Source organism: Oreochromis niloticus, linkage group LG8, assembly GCF_001858045.2.
Source record: "Oreochromis niloticus isolate F11D_XX linkage group LG8, O_niloticus_UMD_NMBU, whole genome shotgun sequence".
NCBI lineage: Eukaryota > Metazoa > Chordata > Actinopteri > Cichliformes > Cichlidae > Oreochromis > Oreochromis niloticus.
The window spans coordinates 13,573,970-13,593,013 of NC_031973.2; the positions used below are offsets into that span (position 1 = coordinate 13,573,970).

General features: G+C 40.8%; 1 protein-coding gene across 1 annotated transcript; it reads left to right on the plus strand.

Moving 5' to 3' along the window:
• Nucleotides 1-730: 730 nt before the first annotated feature.
• Nucleotides 731-4,593, plus strand: LOC100705480 (neurogenic differentiation factor 2). Its single transcript, XM_003441835.5, has 2 exons — nt 731-1,058; nt 3,203-4,593. The coding sequence occupies exon 2, from the start codon at nt 3,216-3,218 to the stop codon at nt 4,287-4,289; it is 1,074 nt and encodes a 357-aa protein (XP_003441883.1). The 5' UTR covers nt 731-1,058; nt 3,203-3,215; the 3' UTR covers nt 4,290-4,593.
• Nucleotides 4,594-19,044: the final 14,451 nt, after the last annotated feature.

The following is a 19,044-nucleotide window of genomic DNA, read 5'->3' on the forward strand; positions in this document are numbered from 1 at the left end:
AGTAGAGTGAGGCTCAATAGCATGATGATGATGATGATCATGATGCTGATAAGCCTCCCCACCACCCACCCCGCCTTTCATTTTTAGTCGCTTCTCTCTACCTCTTGCCTTGCCCCATCTTCTGGCCCCTCTCTGCAATCTGTGCCTTCGCCACCTTTGGCGTCAGTCCGGCCGCTGGCACCTGTGCCAGTCCTGGCAACCTAAACCAAGACGCCTTGCTAAGCTCAGTTCAACTGATTCGTTTAGGCAATTGCACTCTGACTCTGATCTGTATGAACGGCAACTTACTCATCCCAGACCTTTGTGTGGTGTGTGGACACGCTGGTTTGCTCAAGTTTCTGTTGTTGGAATCGGGGATGAAGTGTTTCTTTGGGCCAATATACTGTTTCACTGAAATACTTCCAAAATTTTCCCATATGTGGATGATTTCCATCATCATGATTTTCTTATCCTACACAATTAGCTCATTTTAGATCTCCGCGCTGGGGATATTTGTTGTGGCGTAGCCAACTATATGAATGCTATTACATGTATATTACAATTAATGCTATAAGGGGATTTTCCTACATATTCTATACGAGATTAACCCCATTTTCCCCAAAGATGGAGGCTAAGAGAAGCAGCCTGAATCCTACGTTTCTTTTTTTGTGTGCCATCCTCTCCTTATTCCATTTTCTCTTTCAGCTCAGTGACAGATGGCGAGTCCCTCTCCCCCAGGGGAAGCCAGTCTCTGTGAATGCGGCCGCATGTCAATCACCGGCTCTCATGTGATGGCTCTTGCCAATGACGTGCCAGCCATATGGGCCTGGCATCAGAGCTGGTATGTAACCCACCCAGTCCTGCCTCTGAGGTGCCACACGGCTCCCTCCTCGCGTTTGGGCTGAGGATAGCAGCAGCAGACAGAGCAGGGTGGCAGGAGAGGAGAGAGAGGTGTGAGAGCAGAACGCAGCGCCTCGCTCGCACAAGCATCCGTGCAGGGCGTGTGGATGTGATGCCCACCCGGAGAGAGATGGTGTAAACAAACCCGCTTTGCCCCGTCACTGAGCTCCACCACGGAGGTAGGTTGCACAATTCTAGTCAGTAGACTATCAGATAATGATCCAGATTTGTTTTTGTCTTTGTGCTGATGTCTCTTACAGCCACGGTTAGGGGAGGGCAATTTGGGTTTCGATGCCAGATTGAGATAATGTAATGCTTTAAACCTGTTTTGGAAGAAGGGTGCAATTTTCCTGGCTCTTTTTGATCATTTTCTCGCAAGCGATATGATCAGATTGGGCTTGTAATCTTTTTTTTAAAGGCTTTTTTATTTTATATATATATATATTTTAAATATTTTTATTACCGGAAGACATCGATCCTTCTGTGTTTCGTAGATTTCGTTTAAATAAATCCACAGTGACCCTCAAGAGATAGGTTCTACTTGTCACTTTTGCATTCATAATCTGCATTTTATTGTCTTAGAAAATGAGCAGCATGTGTGTGTGTGTGTGTGTGTGTGTGTGTGTGTGTGTGTGTTTGTGTGTGCTCTTGCATGATGCACGTCAGAGCACTGTGGGGGTAGTATTCTCCACAGAGATACATAGGCTAATTGACAAGGTATTGGTAGGCATTAATTACATTGTGCTTACAAGATTAGATAAAAAATACGCCCTTGGACACCAAACGCACAGCTGAGCTCAGGGTAGTGAGAATCTGAGGAGATCTGTGGATGTGGCAGCTTTTATAATAGCTTTAAATTTAATTTTAGCACAGAACTTGTCTATTTAACCCGTGTCGTCGGTGGGTATGGTGACGTGAATTCGGAGAGGATTGACATTTTGACTAAGTAAGGTTTCAAAAAAAAAAAAAAAAAAAGAATATGAGGAAAAATTTAATTAAAAGCTAGATTTGTGTAACTTTAAAAGAGCTTTGATCGGGCTGGAATCTCTGATGGAAAAGAAAGGTATCGATAGAATTATATATATATATATATATATATATATATATATTAAAAAAACCCAGTCAAGGTCAGTATGAAAATATACTCTAATTTTTGCTCACAAATCTATTATTTATCTATTTATTAAGTCCAGACAAACTAAAGTCATCAGATGAGGATTTATCTGTGGCCTGCGTGATCTGCGAAGCTGTGCCAAACAGGGTTCATGAACCCGCAGAGAGTTTACTGAGGCTCTGGTGCATTTCATTTTTACACTTTCTGGATGTTATATGTAAAACGCACATATCTGATTTTTTTTTAGTCTTCACGGTTAAGATAAAATAATAAAATAAAATTAGAAAAAGGTGTATTTTAAAAATGTAAATTTTAACAAAAATCTGTGGGCTCTCTTAGTCCTGTGTGCGGCCTGTGTGTAATGGAATTCCTCCAAATTGGTAATTTATTGGACAGAGGAGGGACCCGCACCCCAGTGAGCCCCTTGGGGTTCAGCTGAAGCAGGCCAGTCTGCGCCGTGCTGCTGGAGGGAACAGATCGAAGCACATGCTGAGGCCGAACAGTGGCCTACACTGTTACTTCATGCCTGGAGAATAAACCAAATGCATCTGATTTTCTTGAAAAAAAAAAGTACTAAATTGTAAAGTTTTTATTAAGAGAACCTCCCATAAATATGTTTTTGCTATATTTTTTTTAAAAGGTGGAAACATTAAGTTTTCTTGACGAGCAATTTTATACGACCAATTTGGTTAAGCACAATATCAAACTAAATTGATTCAAATTGAACTAAATATTAAATGTATGCATTTATTTTTTACACAAAAGATGACAGTGTTTCTTTTAGCAATTGAACAATATTTTATGGCATATAGATAACCTGCCTTTTAGGATTTTGAACCCTAGGTGATGTGATAATTTTTTTTGTCATAGCTCTAGGTTGTCTCGTGCGACTCTTTTTCAAACAAAGATGTAACCCACTGTGGAACAGCTGGGATACCCTGCTTGGTGGATTTCAGTCTGAAGAAGCCTTGGCGTTCAATGCAAAACTCGGTGATAAAAGCCACAGGGCACTCTCACTGCTTATAAAATAATTAGCGAATAATAACTGTTTTTTTTGTTTTTGTTTCTTTCTTTCTTAAGATTAGGGACGTCTATAAGATACGACCCTATGAGGGCTCACCGGAGATTTTTTTGCAATGCGTGCTTTTGGGTGCGTAAAAAGCAGGGCGCCCAACAGCCAGGCTGAAGCGCTGTTTGTCTGTCTTGCAGGTTGCATGCCACAATGTTGAGCCGTCTGTTCAGCGAGGTGCTGCCAGACGTCCAGAGGCTCGCAGCCGACTGGGTGGAGGACAATGAGGTCGAGGACTGCAAAGCCAAGGAAGATGACCACGAGCCCTGCCACCTCGGGGAGGACGAGCTGGACGAGCCACAGGAAGGCAGCAGTCGAGCTGAGTCTGAGATGGCCGGCGACGATGATGAGGACGAAGAGGCCGAGGAAGAGGAGTGTGGGGATGAGAACAGCGGGGACAAACCCAAGAAGCGCGGCCCAAAGAAGCGTAAGATGACGGCGGCTCGCGTGGAGCGCTCCAAGATGCGTCGGGTAAAGGCAAACGCTCGGGAGCGCATGCGCATGCACGACTTGAATTCCGCGCTGGACAACCTGCGCAAGGTGGTGCCCTGTTATTCAAAAACCCAAAAACTCTCCAAGATCGAGACTCTGAGGCTGGCCAAGAATTATATATTAGCCCTCGGGGAGATTTTACGCAACGGAAAGCGTCCAGATGTGGTGACCTACGTGCAGATGTTGTGCAAAGGCCTGTCCCAGCCCACCACCAATCTGGTGGCAGGCTGCCTGCAGCTCAACACCAGGAACTTCCTAACTGAACAGTGTTCAGACGGAGCCCGATTCCACATGCCGAGTTCTCCTTTCTCGGTCCATCCCTACTCGTACCGGTGTTCGCGCCTCTCAAGCCCTCATTACCAGCCCGGAACCGGTGCTCTCAACTTGCGAAGCCACTCCTACGGCTCTGGGTACGAGGCCGTGTACCCGCCTGGAGGCACGTCCCCTGACTACAGCAGCCCGGACTACGAAGGCCAGCACAGCCCTCCCGTGTGCCTGAACGGCGGACTCTCCGGGAGGCAGCAGGAGTCCTCTGAGACTGACAGGAACTATCATTACTCTGTGCACTACTCTGGACTGACCACTTCTCGACCCAGCCACAGCATACCCTTTGGGCCCTCGGGTACGCGCAGTGCTGGTGCGCACTCAGAAAACATTCCACCATTCCACGACGTACACTTGCATCACGACAGGGCGCCCCCATACGAGGATCTCAATGCTTTTTTCCACAATTGATTCCATACTACGGTCCAATCAGGCTTATTGACATTCTAATGACAATCCTATAATGTTTAATATTGTTTGGGAAACAAGAAGAGCCTCTAAAGGGAGGTGATGGAGGTGGCAGAAAGAGTCTTCTGATTATCTTCTGTATTCTACTGATGTCATCCCTATACTGTTGTACATCATATCAAAGTGTGTCCAGTATTATCCTGTATGCAGAATGAGTGCAATTGACATAAACGATGTATAGGCCAACATGAAACATGTTATGACTCAAACGACTTAAAATAAAAAAGTGTTTTCTAATCGTCTGAAATGAGCGAACAAATCTTCTTTCTTCACTAAGGGAGCTTTCACTCAATCACTGCAATAATTCACGAAAAAATTCATAAAAAGGTTCCTTGAAAATAAAAATAAAAATTAGTACTTAACGGTTTTAACTCAGTAATATTTTAAAAATATAACTGGGTACAAATTTTCACTGTGGTCAGCAGTCGTGACTAAACACATTCTGGCTGTAAATAACACATTAAAGTCGCTTTTCGCATTATACACACGTCCTACAGCTCACTCGCTCTCAGGGCAGTGAAAGATTTACAGTAGACAGATTACAGCAGTAGGCTAAAAGCCTTTTATCTCTGCTTAGTGCCAATATTTACTTTATCTCTGCTTTATAAATTAAGAATTTATGTACGTGGCTAGACAACAGCTTATTGGATCAAACGCAGAAAGGAAAATCATTAAATCTGGGGGTGAAGTCTGTGGGCTTTGCCTTTAGGTCCCAAAATATCCGAAGAACCAAAAACATTTTGAAAACAGCTGATAGTTAGAAAATCTGGACTGCTGAAGGCGTGGGTTAATTAGGTTAACAACCACTTGTAACAGAAATCGTGCCTCTAAGCATGCGCATTGTAAAGTAAAGGCTGGGATAAACAGGTATAGAAATCAAACAAACCTGTTACACAAACTGAAACAGAACTTTGAGTAAAAAGAAAAAGAAACGAGAAAGAACTGGCCTGTATTTCACTGCGCCATAATGTGCGCCTATTAAAGGCACATTCTCCTGCCTTCCTAGCAGGATGCATCCTTGAACTTTGAAGAGGCCTGGAACAGAATTATCATCCATAAGGAGTGATGTACCCTGCTAAATGGCAAGTATGTAATGCTAAATTTGAGGCCAATTTTTTGAGATGCTATGTAACCCAGCCACAGGGAAGGGGGGCACAAGCCAATGTACTCCTAGTGCCGCTCACAAGCCCAGAAAACGGGGAGAGTTGCGCTAGGAAAGGACGACGTTGCCAAATGAAATATGCGGATAGTATACTTGAGATGCTATGTGTTGCTTTTTAAACACATTTTATTTTATTTTATTTTTAGCTGTTCACACGGCAACCTTAACGAAACCCTCAAGTGTTTAGCGATAAAAACGTGCCAAATCTTTTTTGGCTTCCATCTTTTTGTTTTGTGGGTTGCGTTTTTTCCTCCTTATTCTTCTTTTTTAACTCCACGGTTTTGAATTCTCAACAATGGAATGCAAGGGATCCGTTCAAGATGGCTATAGTTTAAAGGCCCCTGAATGCAGAGCGTAGGAGGGAGAACAAGTAGTCTGCAGAAACTGGGCGCCTGGCATTCAGATTAGCGATTCTCTTTTCCAGCACACTGCGCATGGATCTGGGCCCTGTCACACCACCGTGGTTTGATTCTCAGGTGAGTGTATTTGTCCAACAGCTTAAATAATAGAATGACCTCATTAAAGATTCACAACACTTACTTAATGCAAAATAATAATATTAATATCAACGATGACCACAAATAAGTTATTGGTAAAGTTTTTAAAGCTCGCTTTAAACCACGTTTTGGCAAGAACTGAAGTTAAACTCATCCGTGTAAGAGAAGAGTCCACAGTTTAATCATGTGTGGTCGAGATCGTATTTTTGGTGATTTCTCATATCACTGGAGAAAGCAGCCACCATCTTTGGACCAGTGCCCTGGGTCCCATATGTTGCTCTGGACATCCAGGGGAAATCAGTACCGGGCACCGCAGGGTGGAAACGGTCCCATCCAAGCACTAACACAAGCAAAAAGAAAAAAAAATGTCAGCAAAAATGTACGTGAAAATGATTTGCACTGCAAAAATGTCGATTAGGTGCTGTAAGACTTTTATTTTTGCATTTTCATTTAATTACATTTTACCATAAAAAAAAGTCCATCTCACGTCCTAAAACGGTGAAAGAGATGTGCAGGTGCAAAATCAGGTGAGTCAGTGGCCCGTTCCCCTGAAGATCAAGTCCGTGCCAGAATACACATGCACGCACACCTGCACGTGTAAAGTCTAAACCACCAACATAAATGGTACATAGTAGTAACATATATCCTGTATAAATACAGAAACTGCACAGTTTTGAAAGGTTTTGGCAGGGCCGCAGTTTTGGTGATCGTGGAAGGGCAGACAAGCAAACATGAGTTTAAAGGCCATTTTTGGTCCGAGAAAGTTCTCAGATAACGAGCTTGATGTCTTTTAGGAATTTGAATTATTAATTTATTCTAATTTATTTAACTTTAATATTTACTAAACGGATCTAACCCTTAAACATAGTTTTATTTATTCATTTATTTATTTCTACTTTTGAAGGGAAAATCGCACAGTTTTGTATTATGCGTGCACTCAACTATAAACCGACTTAACCTAAACAGGGTTAAAAACATTTGCACGCTAAGAAATATTTGATATCAAAGTCATTTTAAAAAATCGTAATTTGGGGTTTTCATTTTTTCTTTTGCATCCGGCGTTTAATATTTATTATGTGGTGTTGCCCACGAGTGCGTAAAAAAACCGCAAAAACAATTTCCAGAAAACGATTTTGATCAATTCAAGTAACGAAAAGCTTCTTAATTTTGGAAACTCTCAGATTATATATTAATTAGCCAGCATAAGAAAGAAAAGGAAAGCTCTATGTCCCTTGAACGCTTGTATCCTACAAGTGGCTGCGTGCCTGAAAGCGAGTGTGGCTACACAAACGTATATTTTTTAACGTTTTACACAAGATAAAATTAGGTTTCATCAAACAATCTTGGGAAAAAAAAAAGTGATCACCACCTGATTTTTCCAGCATCCCCTCTCACCAGTTGTCCACTATCCTGTCCCGGGTGAAGGGCAGATCTCAGAGGGCAAGGTGAGAGGTACGTTTTTGACTTTATTTTCCGCTGTAACCTGACAGTTCGCTGGTGGATTTCTTTTAGCGAGGAGGGTGTCGGCTGGCAGTGGATTTGATGGCTGAGCTCAGTGCCAAGTCGCTAAATGTCTGAGCACCAGTAAAGCCAGAGACTACTAGAGCCCACCATCACCAACCCGGTGCCAGCTGCGCCACGTGGCAGCCAGGCGGCCCCTGCCAAAGTGGCCCTTGTGGGAGGGACCCAGTATTTCTTTCCTAATTCACTCAGCATCTGTTCATTATTCTCCGCCGTTAAAGGAGGCTGAGTGCCCCGGCCCCGCGCAGAAAAGGACCCCTTTTCCCCGGTCGTGCACTTTTGAAGGAGACTGCAGAGAGACCGAGCGTGAAACTAATCGGACACTGAACTGGGTTAAAGAGGTGCCCGTTTCACCTCCTGTTAGTCCCCCCTGCAGCACTCTTTTAAATAGTGCGTGACTTTTAACCCTTTAAACTCACCTGTGGGTCCAGGGGCATTTAGAAAATAAAAACAAATTATTATTATTATTATTATTATTATTATTATAAATGTCAAATTAACCCTTGAACAGTGTTCCACTGACACCCATATGTCTATGGTCCTCGGTCTAAAACAATTACCCGATTAATTATTTATCATTACGGGTTTCAAGTCAGATTTGCCAGATCTTAATAAAAGATATTTTCCATCTTACATTATCGTAGCTACACGTGGTATTTCTGGATATCTATGACAAATCGGGTTAAGTGACATTACTAATGACCAAAAAAATAATTTCTCTGGGATCGCGTTTAGGCATAATTGTTCAAATGAGTGTTTATAAAATACCGTGCAATTACTGTAATTAAATAATCCAGCTCAGAGCTCCAATTTGGCGATTCGCTAAAGTCGCCGGACACCACACAACACTCACGACACTGCAAACAGGTCACAAAGTAGTCCCAGGCTTACGGTAGCCTACACAGATCTCCATCTGGACCGCTTTACTCCCATTTATCAGATTAGGTAAACATTTGCCGGATTAATTGTATTGGGATTAATCTCGAAAATGTATTTAATGGTTTAATGGGACTAATAAGTGTCATAGCAAAGAGTGTTTGTGCGTTAGAGGATAGAGAGAGACAGGCGGAAGGCACAAATAAATCAGGCTTAAAATAACTTAGTGCTATTAAAAGAAGAGTGACAAAGTCCCAATGCAACGCCAGGATCACTCACTGGAGAGCTTCTGTGGGGCCCAGTGTGTGTGTGTGTGACACATAGAGAGGGAGCTCTGTATAATATGCAACATGTTTTGTCACTTACTCCCCAACAGTTGAAGAGAAGGCACAAGAACAAAAAAAAAATGTGTCTTTTAATTTTTCATCCTTGATCCTTTTTTTTTTCTGGCTAAATTCTGCACTCACCTCCACTGCAGTGGGCACTGCATCATATTTAGCCACCGTGCCCCCTCCCACCATTACCACCCTGCCAGCCTGAGCGCCACGCCCAGCTCTGTGAAAAGAGATGAAGCTGGCATGGGGTGAAATTCCACTGCATCTGTGGAACAATAGTGTTGCGTGCAAGTCTGTGTGACTGGGTACAGCGTGGATACCCATGAGCACGGCTGACTGTCTTTGTGTGTTGCAGGATTATTACGTTTATTATTTTTCTTTTTAAAATGCAAGTGTAAAAGTATCAGACCTCGAAAAAAAAAAAAAAGATGCACACACAACTCAAACACACTGATACCCGACCACTCACACACTTGATGGTGAGTATGAAAGCACACAGAGCCCATCAGTGAGGATTTGTCATGTTTGATGTGTGTGTTTGCCCCAAGTGCCTGTGTGTGTGTGTCTGTGTGTGCAGTGTACAGTCTGTGTTGTGCATGGTAGGCTATAGAGGTTGTTGTCACTCTGCACAGATGGTGGGAGTGTTTTTTATTTATTTTTGGGGGGAGTGTGAGGAAATGAGAAGGGGAGGAGGGGGGCAGAGGAAGAGGGAAAGGAGAGGAGAGGCGAGGAGGAGGGTTGCGTCTCTGATGCTGCCATGCCACGGTCACACGGGCAGCAGTAATTGGCCTCCATATTGAGGGGTTTTGCGGTGCTGCAGGGTGGGCAAACTCCCAGCTGGACCTGTCAGATGGTATTCAATCCAGCTCATTGCCCTCGCTCCTCTGCTCCTTTCTCCTCTCTTTCCCTCCATCTCCTCTCCTACTCTGGCATGTTCACTTCTTTTTGTTCTCCTCCTCTCCTCCCTGCCTTTTTACCCATCTTTACTTCATCCCACACACAAACTTACACAAACTCTCCCTCACAGCTCCTATTTTCTTTAATCACACACTCATCGCATATTTCTTTCTTTCTCTTTCTCTCTCTCCTTTTTTTTTTCCACACAGCACTTTCTCCTCCCGGCATATCACTTTTTTCCTCACCTTTCTCTTCTCTTTACTTTTTTTCGCCTCGGTTTTTCGCACTAATGGCACATGGTCACTTCTATCTAACACGTTCAGTATCTAAAAGTACATCACACCCTTGCCTATCTCCTCCGTCACTGGTCACCCACATTCACAAACACATGCACACATGCAAAGTCGTGTTTTCATAACTTCGGAGGACATTACAACTCACAGCGAGCACTCACTTCCAGAAGATTTACCCTAAATCGAACCAGAACTCCTACTTGCCTAACAACGTGTGAATGCGAATTTATGTCCCCACAACATGAACAACACAAGTACACTTTTTCATACATGTACACACCTCATGCAAGCGTTCCTTCTAAGATACTCAATATAGTTCCCACCCTCGCAGTTGTGTCTCTCTTGCTAAACACCGACTTCCTCTTAAAGAAGTCCTTTCTTGAAATTTTATCAGATGCTGATGCAGCCGATAGTGTCTGGAAAATTAGAGCTAGGCAGCTTCATTTAACGGTGTAGTAATAACTAGTAATTTTAAGTGAGAGGACGTCAGGGCTGCTTTACAGGACACCAAGACATAGAGAGCGACATGACAGGAGTATGAAGTAGCTACCCAGGCACTGTACTGGATTTGTTGAGTTTAATATTCACATTATAATTTCCAGGCTTTTTGCTGAGGTAAAAGTGAGACAATCAACCATATGGATGATGCTTTACGCAGGTTCAGTTCTAAAGAGGTGATAGACTTAAGATTAGAGGTCAAATCTCTTCCCAGCTGAGGAAATCTGGGCCTGGATCCAACAAATAGCATCCAAGTGTCCTAACTTAACCAACCTCTGCAGTTTGTCTTTGTGGCTCCTGCCTCTCCCACATAATACGATGATATTCAGGAGGATTAATTGTATTATTATGATCATTATTATAATAAACAGCAGAATTTGGATAAATGGAAATCCCAAATTATATTTAATATTAAATAGCCACAACATGTAAAATGATGTAAGATGTAAATTTCCTCTATTCTGAAATGTTTTGAGGCTTTAATTCAATTACAAATGATAATGTGGTTGACACCATAATTTCTCTGCTCAAAGTCATGAAAGTGACATTCACAAACACAAAATAACATAAAGCGCTTGTTATATTGTAGCTGTTAGCTGTCAGTGTGGCTAAATCATCTGTGTATGGTGAGGCCAGAGAGACACTGCTTGGATGTCTCTGTGCGCATGTGTGTGTTTTTTATATTTCCGTATTACACAGACTAATATTTTAATATTTAACCGTAACATCTGTGTATCGCTGATTTTATAAAACCTGAAAAATGCTGCACAAACTGTCATTCACACGGACAAAAAAAAATCATGTCTTTAGTGGATTCCTATATATTAAAATATGTAAATGCAACTACCAAAGACCTGATTTTAGATACAGTAAGACGAGAATCTGCCAGGTGTGCAGATTTCATTTAAAGTTCAGTGAAATAGACCCGTGCTGGCCGCTGTCCATATGTTTCTGCATTCTCCCACTCACACATTAGACATCCCCCAGATGTACACGCAGCATAACACAGCAAACACACCATAACAGAAGGAAAACTATTTGCATGTCCACAGGAGAAGCTCAGACACTCAGTACTCACTGATGAGGATGCAGTTAGGTAGAGGGTCAATTTTTTAAATAAAACACAAGTTTTTTGTATGCATGCATTTGAAACACTGATGCATTAAGAATTACACCTTTTATTTCAAAAGAAGCAGTTTCAACTATTATTAAATACTCTTTTTTAAAATGAAGGGTGCATAGGTTACAAAAAAGACCAAAATTAAAATAACACCAATGGAGATTGTTATCAGTGAGATAATATTATGCTGGCCTGAAAAATCAATCAAGATAAAAATGAAGACAAAGAAAAGATAGAAGGAAAAGAAAATTAAAGAAGAAGCTTTAATATTTAGCTAAAATTTAGATTTGTCAAAAACAGCAATGTATAAAATTTCCCCCTTTTAATGCATAAACCTGTATGAAATTTAACGCCGGAGGAAAGACAGGTATCATAAGAACACACACACACACACACACACACACACATACGACAACAATTAAGATGTATGTATATGAAACGTGGCCCGTCCTTCCTGTTGTGTCTTTCTGCTTGTATGTGCTGCTTCGAGGAATCAGCAGTGTGGGGTTGTAATGGACTAATGAACAGCTGTCACTGAATTTAAACACTCTCTCACACATACTGAGACTACCACAGTGTCTCTCATGCATGCAGATGCTCACAACACACACACACGCACATACACATATGTGCAGACATGTATACACACACAAGCTCTTCTATCTCTTTAGTCGCTGGCCTTGACTTAGCAGCCACCCACAGGTTTCGACTTTGTGTGGCTCTGACCTCTAAGTGTGCATTTGTACCTGAGTTTATTGCTTGATGTGCATATAAAACACTTGTTTTCCCCTGGTTTGAAAAAAAAAGAAGTCTTTGATCAGAACAGGCCAGATGTTAAATTTGAAAGTGTTCTCTGTCTTGTTGTAGACCTGCCCCTGATTTTATTTTACTGTAAATACGAGGCTTAGATTTACAGGGAAATGATGCTGTGTACAGTGATTTCAAAAATCAGCGGTATGATGAGCTGTCTTTACATATTCTTATGTCCTTAGAATCACATTTAAAGGAATGCATGTTCCAGAATTTTTCATTTTTTTCACATGCTGTCAGCGCTTTTACCATTAGCATCAGTAATCAGTATCAGTGTAGTATTTAGCAAAAATAAAAATATACAGAAAAGAAATTTCAAAATCTAGCTTTGTTGGATTGGAACATACTGAAATTATTAACATGTTAAAACATATTCAGACTCGAAACAACAGATTTGCACAACACAATCAGATATTAAGACAATAAAAACACATTCAGTTATTTCCAACAAACAACGTGCTTTCAATCAATTTTGAGAAAACAATAGCCTTTAATTAAATATCTACTATGTTCCACTTAACAAGAGATTTATAATCCCACTTGTTGTGATAAAGAGGAAAATTCAAGACAGTTTCTACCTTTAATTTTAAATGCTATACTTCTTTTTCGTCAAACATAAAGACACATAATAGCCCAATGAAGCAGAGAGTGTATTTGTTCACATTTCTAAAGAAAGAAACAACAGTTTAGTATTCAGATCAACATAAGCTGTTTTTATGTGAACTTACTGAAGATTAATAAAGGTTTCTTCTCCTGGTCCTCAGAAAAATGTACATAGTAATATCACATTGATACATGACTGGAAATACTTACCGAGCTGACACAACAAACAGATGCTTTGATTTACAGTTTCACTATTTTGTGTGTTAAGGTATTTTGGTAATTTAGTTTCACGTTGCACCCAGAGTTATGTAAGATCCACAATGTTTATTGTGTTTACCTGGTGTAGCAGCTTACCATGTGTAAAATGTCAAGAGTGTGAAGCGTTGCATGTTCTGGCTTTGCATGAAACAGTTGCATTTCGCTCTATCCTTGTTTTGAGTTTATGATCCTCCAAATAGACATGGATCTCTCTGAGGTAAGTGCACTTCACTTTCATGCTGATTATGATGAGTTTGCCAAAGCTTTATAATTTGAGCTGTTCAGTATTATGTAAAGCAACAACTGGCAATCATGTCCTGATAATTACTGTGTATTGTTGACCTTTATTAACATAATCTCAAATCTCTCAGGCTGTTTTGCACAAGTCAAATACCGCGGTTTGAGGCTGAAGCCAGTGCCGAAGTGCAGTGCAACCAACAGTCGCTGGGTGCTGGATTCATATCAAATCTCAATCTGATTTAAAAAGTGTCAAATTTTCAAACCAATTAGTCATTTCAACAGTCGGTTTCATTGTGGTTTCAACAGCTAAATTTATAGCGTTGATTAATGTGCTGGTGATCATATAATATTGACTTTTTGCAAATGAGAAAAATGACAGACTAGATCACACTCTCTGACTTTTACATTGTGCTTGATTTCATTAGGAAGACAGCGATTTCCAGGAAATGAATGCAAATGTACAGTAGAACTGACGTGGTGTTTATGATACTGGCTGTTTTGTGTTGCTCACTGTTGTCGTTCCACCAACTGCTGGTGTTGTAGCTACACCAGCAGATTCCTCTTTATTACTCCTCAAAGGCTGACAGTGAACACTTTTCAACTTATTAGAAAATGCTAACATGCTAATCTGCCTTTTGGAGTTCCAGATACGGCATCAGTTTGTGTCCATTATGACAGATATTCCAAGATAAAGTTGTCATGTCAGTTGTCATGCATGGCACCCTTTTTTTGTTTCTGACCCCAACCAAACCCCTTTGTCATCGTGAATCTAGCCTTCATTGGGCTAATTTCAAGACATTGGAGTGACAGAAATCTCTCTGGAAGTCTGCTTGTTCAGGCTAACAAGCTAATATGCTTTGTCTCAGGCTTTTGAAACTTTTTGTGATTGATGTGTGATTTTTTTCACTTTCACTTTTACTTAAGTAAAGCAGTTGAATCAGTGCTTTTACCACTTTTACACTTTTAACACTCGTTTTTGTACTTAAGTACAGAATATCTGTGCTTTGGCCACCTCTGCTTAAGAGAAGGCAGCAGCAGGGAGAATTCCATGGTTTGATTTAGGATTTGAAGCTGTATCACGACTGCTTTAGCGCATAGTTCAGGAGGTTAGTTTGAGTTCTTGCTGGCAGAGTTGGGACTACATCTGAGGAGGCAGAGAAATCATTTCAGAGAGCTGATTGACCTGGAGCAGTGTCTATCCTGTGTCTTACTACTATTGCACATTTGGAGCTTTTAGCGCACTTGTTGCCAGATGCAGTGGTCTGATTGGTCAGATCTGCTTATTGAGTTTGGTTTTAAAAGAATAAATGACGCAAATTCAGCCTGCAAATGATGCGGCCTATCTGAATGGCTGTGTAGAGAACAGGACAGTCTGAAAAATATTTTTAACGCACTTAATATTGGCACATATTTTATGGTTCTGGTGTGTAAAGGCCTCTTGTGCAGTAGCTGACTGTGACCTTATTACTATTATTCTTATTACTAAGAATTCCTCATGTTAGTGTTTCCATTTGAGCTAGAGGTAACTCTAACTATGATAGGAATGCTTTTTTTGTGGAGTGTGAAGGGTGAAACCTCAGGTGGAAATTCATGGTTTCAAACAGACGAGAGCAGCGCCAGCTGAAAACTGAGCCCATCTGGCTCCAACGTAAACCAGTCCATTACGTTACACCTTGTTACAGCCATCTTTCCTCTATCTACATGTATACATAGACTATGGCACTGACATGGACTCTGAATATTTGCAACCATCTCTCATAGGTCAGTGTCACCTTTCTCTGCTCTTCCATCTAGTTCTACATCTCTTTTCTTTTTCTGCTGATCCATAGCCCCCATTCCCTCATCCTTCATTCTCTCCCCACATGCTAAAAAAAAAACAAGATGGAGTGCGTATCCCAGTGGAAGCCTTGAGACAAGGTAATGCCATAGCCACCCATGCTTTTTCAGATTAAAAGAGATTATGAGGAGAGGAATGAACAGAGTAGCTCTCACGTCACATCACAGCATGTGGGAAGGGGTGTGGGTGAGGGGCTCGATGGGCATCCATTGAATTAAAGAAAGACATGAGGGTCGCATTGAGACATGCTGGTATTAAACACATGTCCATGCATATGCACACATGAATGCATACTAAATGTAAACAATAGCACAGACCTTGCATCCAATTCAATTGCGAGTGACGTATCAATTTCACTTAAAATATGGGTTTATCTCTGCTGTGTATATTAATGCGTCTTTTCACTACTTTTATTCTCATGCTAGGAAGTGGTATTAACAAAAGGTAATAAGTGCTTCCTATCAAAACTACAGATGAAAGACTTGTGTTGAGCACCTGGCAAAAATACACATTTATAAAGCCGCTTTGTTAAAAAAAATTTCAGTGTGCAACAGCTGTTTGTGAAATGATGAATATTAAAATCTTTGAAGGGCAGTACCCCCCACCACCACAACTTTTTTTTTTCACCATGTGTCACTCAGTCCCAACTCAGTTAATTCCCATAAATGATAGTGAATATAATTTAAACATTATGTAAATTGTATGTTTTTAGTTGACTGTTTTGAGTGCAAATTAGTATACATTTGATGCTCCAGTGAGCATTTATTGCAGATTTATGGCAGGAGAAGAGCAGAAATCTCACTCGATTCAGCAAGTGCATCAAATAATATTTCTTTAAGCTCAGACAAAGAAAATGAGGAGATGGTGTTGTAGCGTGATAAATAGTTACGGAGGAGTTTGGGGCGGAAGCATGGGTCAACAAAACATCTGACTTTTTCACAGGGGTCTTCTGCTTGCTTCCCATTTTCTACTTATCAAAATATTTGGTTTTGAAATGTTTTTTTTCTTCTCATCTGTGTTTTGTAATGGTTTATGACTGCAGTGAAAGAAGTGATGAGATTGAGACTTCACATCGAATGAGACATGTCTATGTGTCATTCTTAGGCTGCGACTGCAGGGAATGAAAAAAATGAAGCTAATATGGAAGTAATAAAAGCTTCAATTTTATAAATGGCTCCAAAAATGAGCCATTCCTCATGAATTCCCACTTTACCGCAGAAATAAATATGCTTGCAGCCTGCAACTTCATGACAACTGCATTCTAATCCCCCTGTTTAAAAGATATTAACTCTTACAGGCATGCATTATTAGGAAGCTCACTCATGTGATTAATAAGTAGTAATAGTAGATGGCTGCTAGATGTTACCTCACCGAATTTGACCTTTGGAATGTCCTTGTGGTTTTGGTGCATTTTAAATCTAATGATCTGATAACTAACAGGTCGTCTGTGCTTAAGTTCTTCTGTTAAGTGAAATTCTAATTAGCAGTTTTGTGTTTGTGCTTTGTACCTAAATAGGCTAGAGCAGGGGTTTCAAACATGTGTCCCCAGGGTCAGAACTGCCCTGCTGAAAAGTCCAGTTTGGCCCCACTGGTAGGCAGTCACAGTGTGAAAATTGCAGTGAAATCACCAGTTACTCCATATGTGGATTGACCTGAAAGCAGGCCTGCCTCAGCTAAGGATGACAGAACCTGACATTGTTCCCCAAAATGAGAGGTCACACCAATAGCTCTGAATAGCTCTCAAGGAATCCTGCACTCTATATGCCAATAAAAAATTTCCATCCTATCACACCATCTTCTGATATAGCAACACACATGGTCAGGGGCGTAATTTCTAGGGGGGTTATGACCCCCCCCAGTAATCAGACCCAACCAATATAACCACCCCAGTAAAATTAAGAATTATCTTGCATAAATAGGCTGTTGATTTTCTTTACTCATTTCAGGTATTACCAGCAAAATAGTTGCATGTTTACCCAGATTTATTTATTTATTTACCCCCCCCACCCACCCAATGTTCAGCACAAAGTTACACCGATGCACATGGTGATACTGACCCCATGATACTGCGATGGTTGCCCACTGGTCAGTGAAATTCTGACCTCCTTTTATTGAGCAATTTGAAACCTGCCTCATCCACAAAAATACATTTATGATGTTTTTCACCAGCATCCAAAAAAGACATGTTAGCAAGAGAAACACTGATTACAGTACAATGATAAGGACTCTCACAAACAGGCTTCTTGAAACTGAACATACCTGTGCAGTTGTTTTACTCTGTTTACAGTTTTTTTAAAATGCACATTGCATAGCTGCTTTAGGGGCATTTGTTGTATTTTAAGAATCTGTGCAGTGGGTGGCAAACTTATTGTTTCCACATTGTTAAAGATGACGCAGAGCGATTCTTCTTCACTCACTATGTGTTTATTCACCACTCTGAATTTAATCATTAGTTATTATTAATCTCTGGCTCTCTTCCACAGTGTGCCTATTGTCCTGTCTTCCTCCCCTCACCCTCAACCAGTCATGGCAGATGGCTGCCCCTCGTTGAGCCTGGTCCTGCCAGATGTTTCTTCCTGTTTAAAGGGAGTTTTTCCTTGCCACTGTCACCAAAGTGCTTGCTGACAGGGGGGTCATGTGATTGTTGGCTTTTTCTCTGTATTATTGTAGGGTCTTTATCTTACAGTATAAAGCACCTTGAGAAGACAGTTGTTGTGATTTGATAAATAAATGAAATTGCATGAAAAACAGAATTGAAATGTCAGGGACATAAAAGGTATTTTTAAGATTTTGACAAATTGAATCATAAAGTGTAAAATAAGTAAAAACTTGACGTGTGAAGGTTTTGTGTTTTTGATGAACCACTGTGACGCTCTAGTCACATATCACATAGAACATGATGCTTATGCTGGACTTGTTTTTTAACATATCTCAGACTGTTCATCATCTGATTTGGAAATGTGGTGGTTCAATAAAAGAGAATGTTTGCTTGCACATCTTTAAATTAAGATATGATTATTACGCAACTCTTTTACTATTTCAGCTCACTTGAGATCAGATTGGACTCAAGTAAGGCCCAGTAACTTAAGTGAGTTTGACACTCCTGGTCTAGCTGCACCATGCTCACAGCTTCACAACAATCTTCAATGACTGTTGCCATCTTTTATACACATAGTTGTTGCAGTATATATGGGGATTTTTTTTAAAATTAATGACACATTATGACAGCAGGCTGGCATATTTTATATTGGCTTAACATAAAATACAGTGACCATGCGCTTTGTAATGAAGTAAGACATCATCCAGCTTAAAGGTGACATATGAATGTGTTTGTTTCTCCAACAAGAGAGCTCAACCGCTATAAAGAGCAACTCTTTGATCTGTTGTCTTAAAAAATGTGATGATTACAAGAAAAACAGAAAATATCATTAGACTTAGCCTTTGTCTTATCTGATGATGAAGATGGAAAAGCCCATCAGCAGCCCCAGCAGCCACGTTTCAGCTGTGGTACGGTTGAAAAATCAAAACCAGTCAGAAAATGGGCAGCCATCAGAGCTGAACATCAGAGCGAATGAGGAAGTGCATCAGTAGCCACAAGGATGAATAAATCAACACTTTCCCCTAAATTAATCTCTCTCAAGTTGAAATTTTATTATAGGCGAGCTTGGACATCTCCATGGTAACAGGAATTCCACCGCCATTCCCAAGTGGATTCACAATCAGCATGTACGGACTGACAGCGTGACATGCT

Excerpts from the sequence above, each read along its gene's own strand:
- LOC100705480 (XM_003441835.5), top strand. The coding sequence starts at position 3,216 with ATGTTGAGCCGTCTGTTCAGCGAGGTGCTGCCAGACGTCCAGAGGCTC.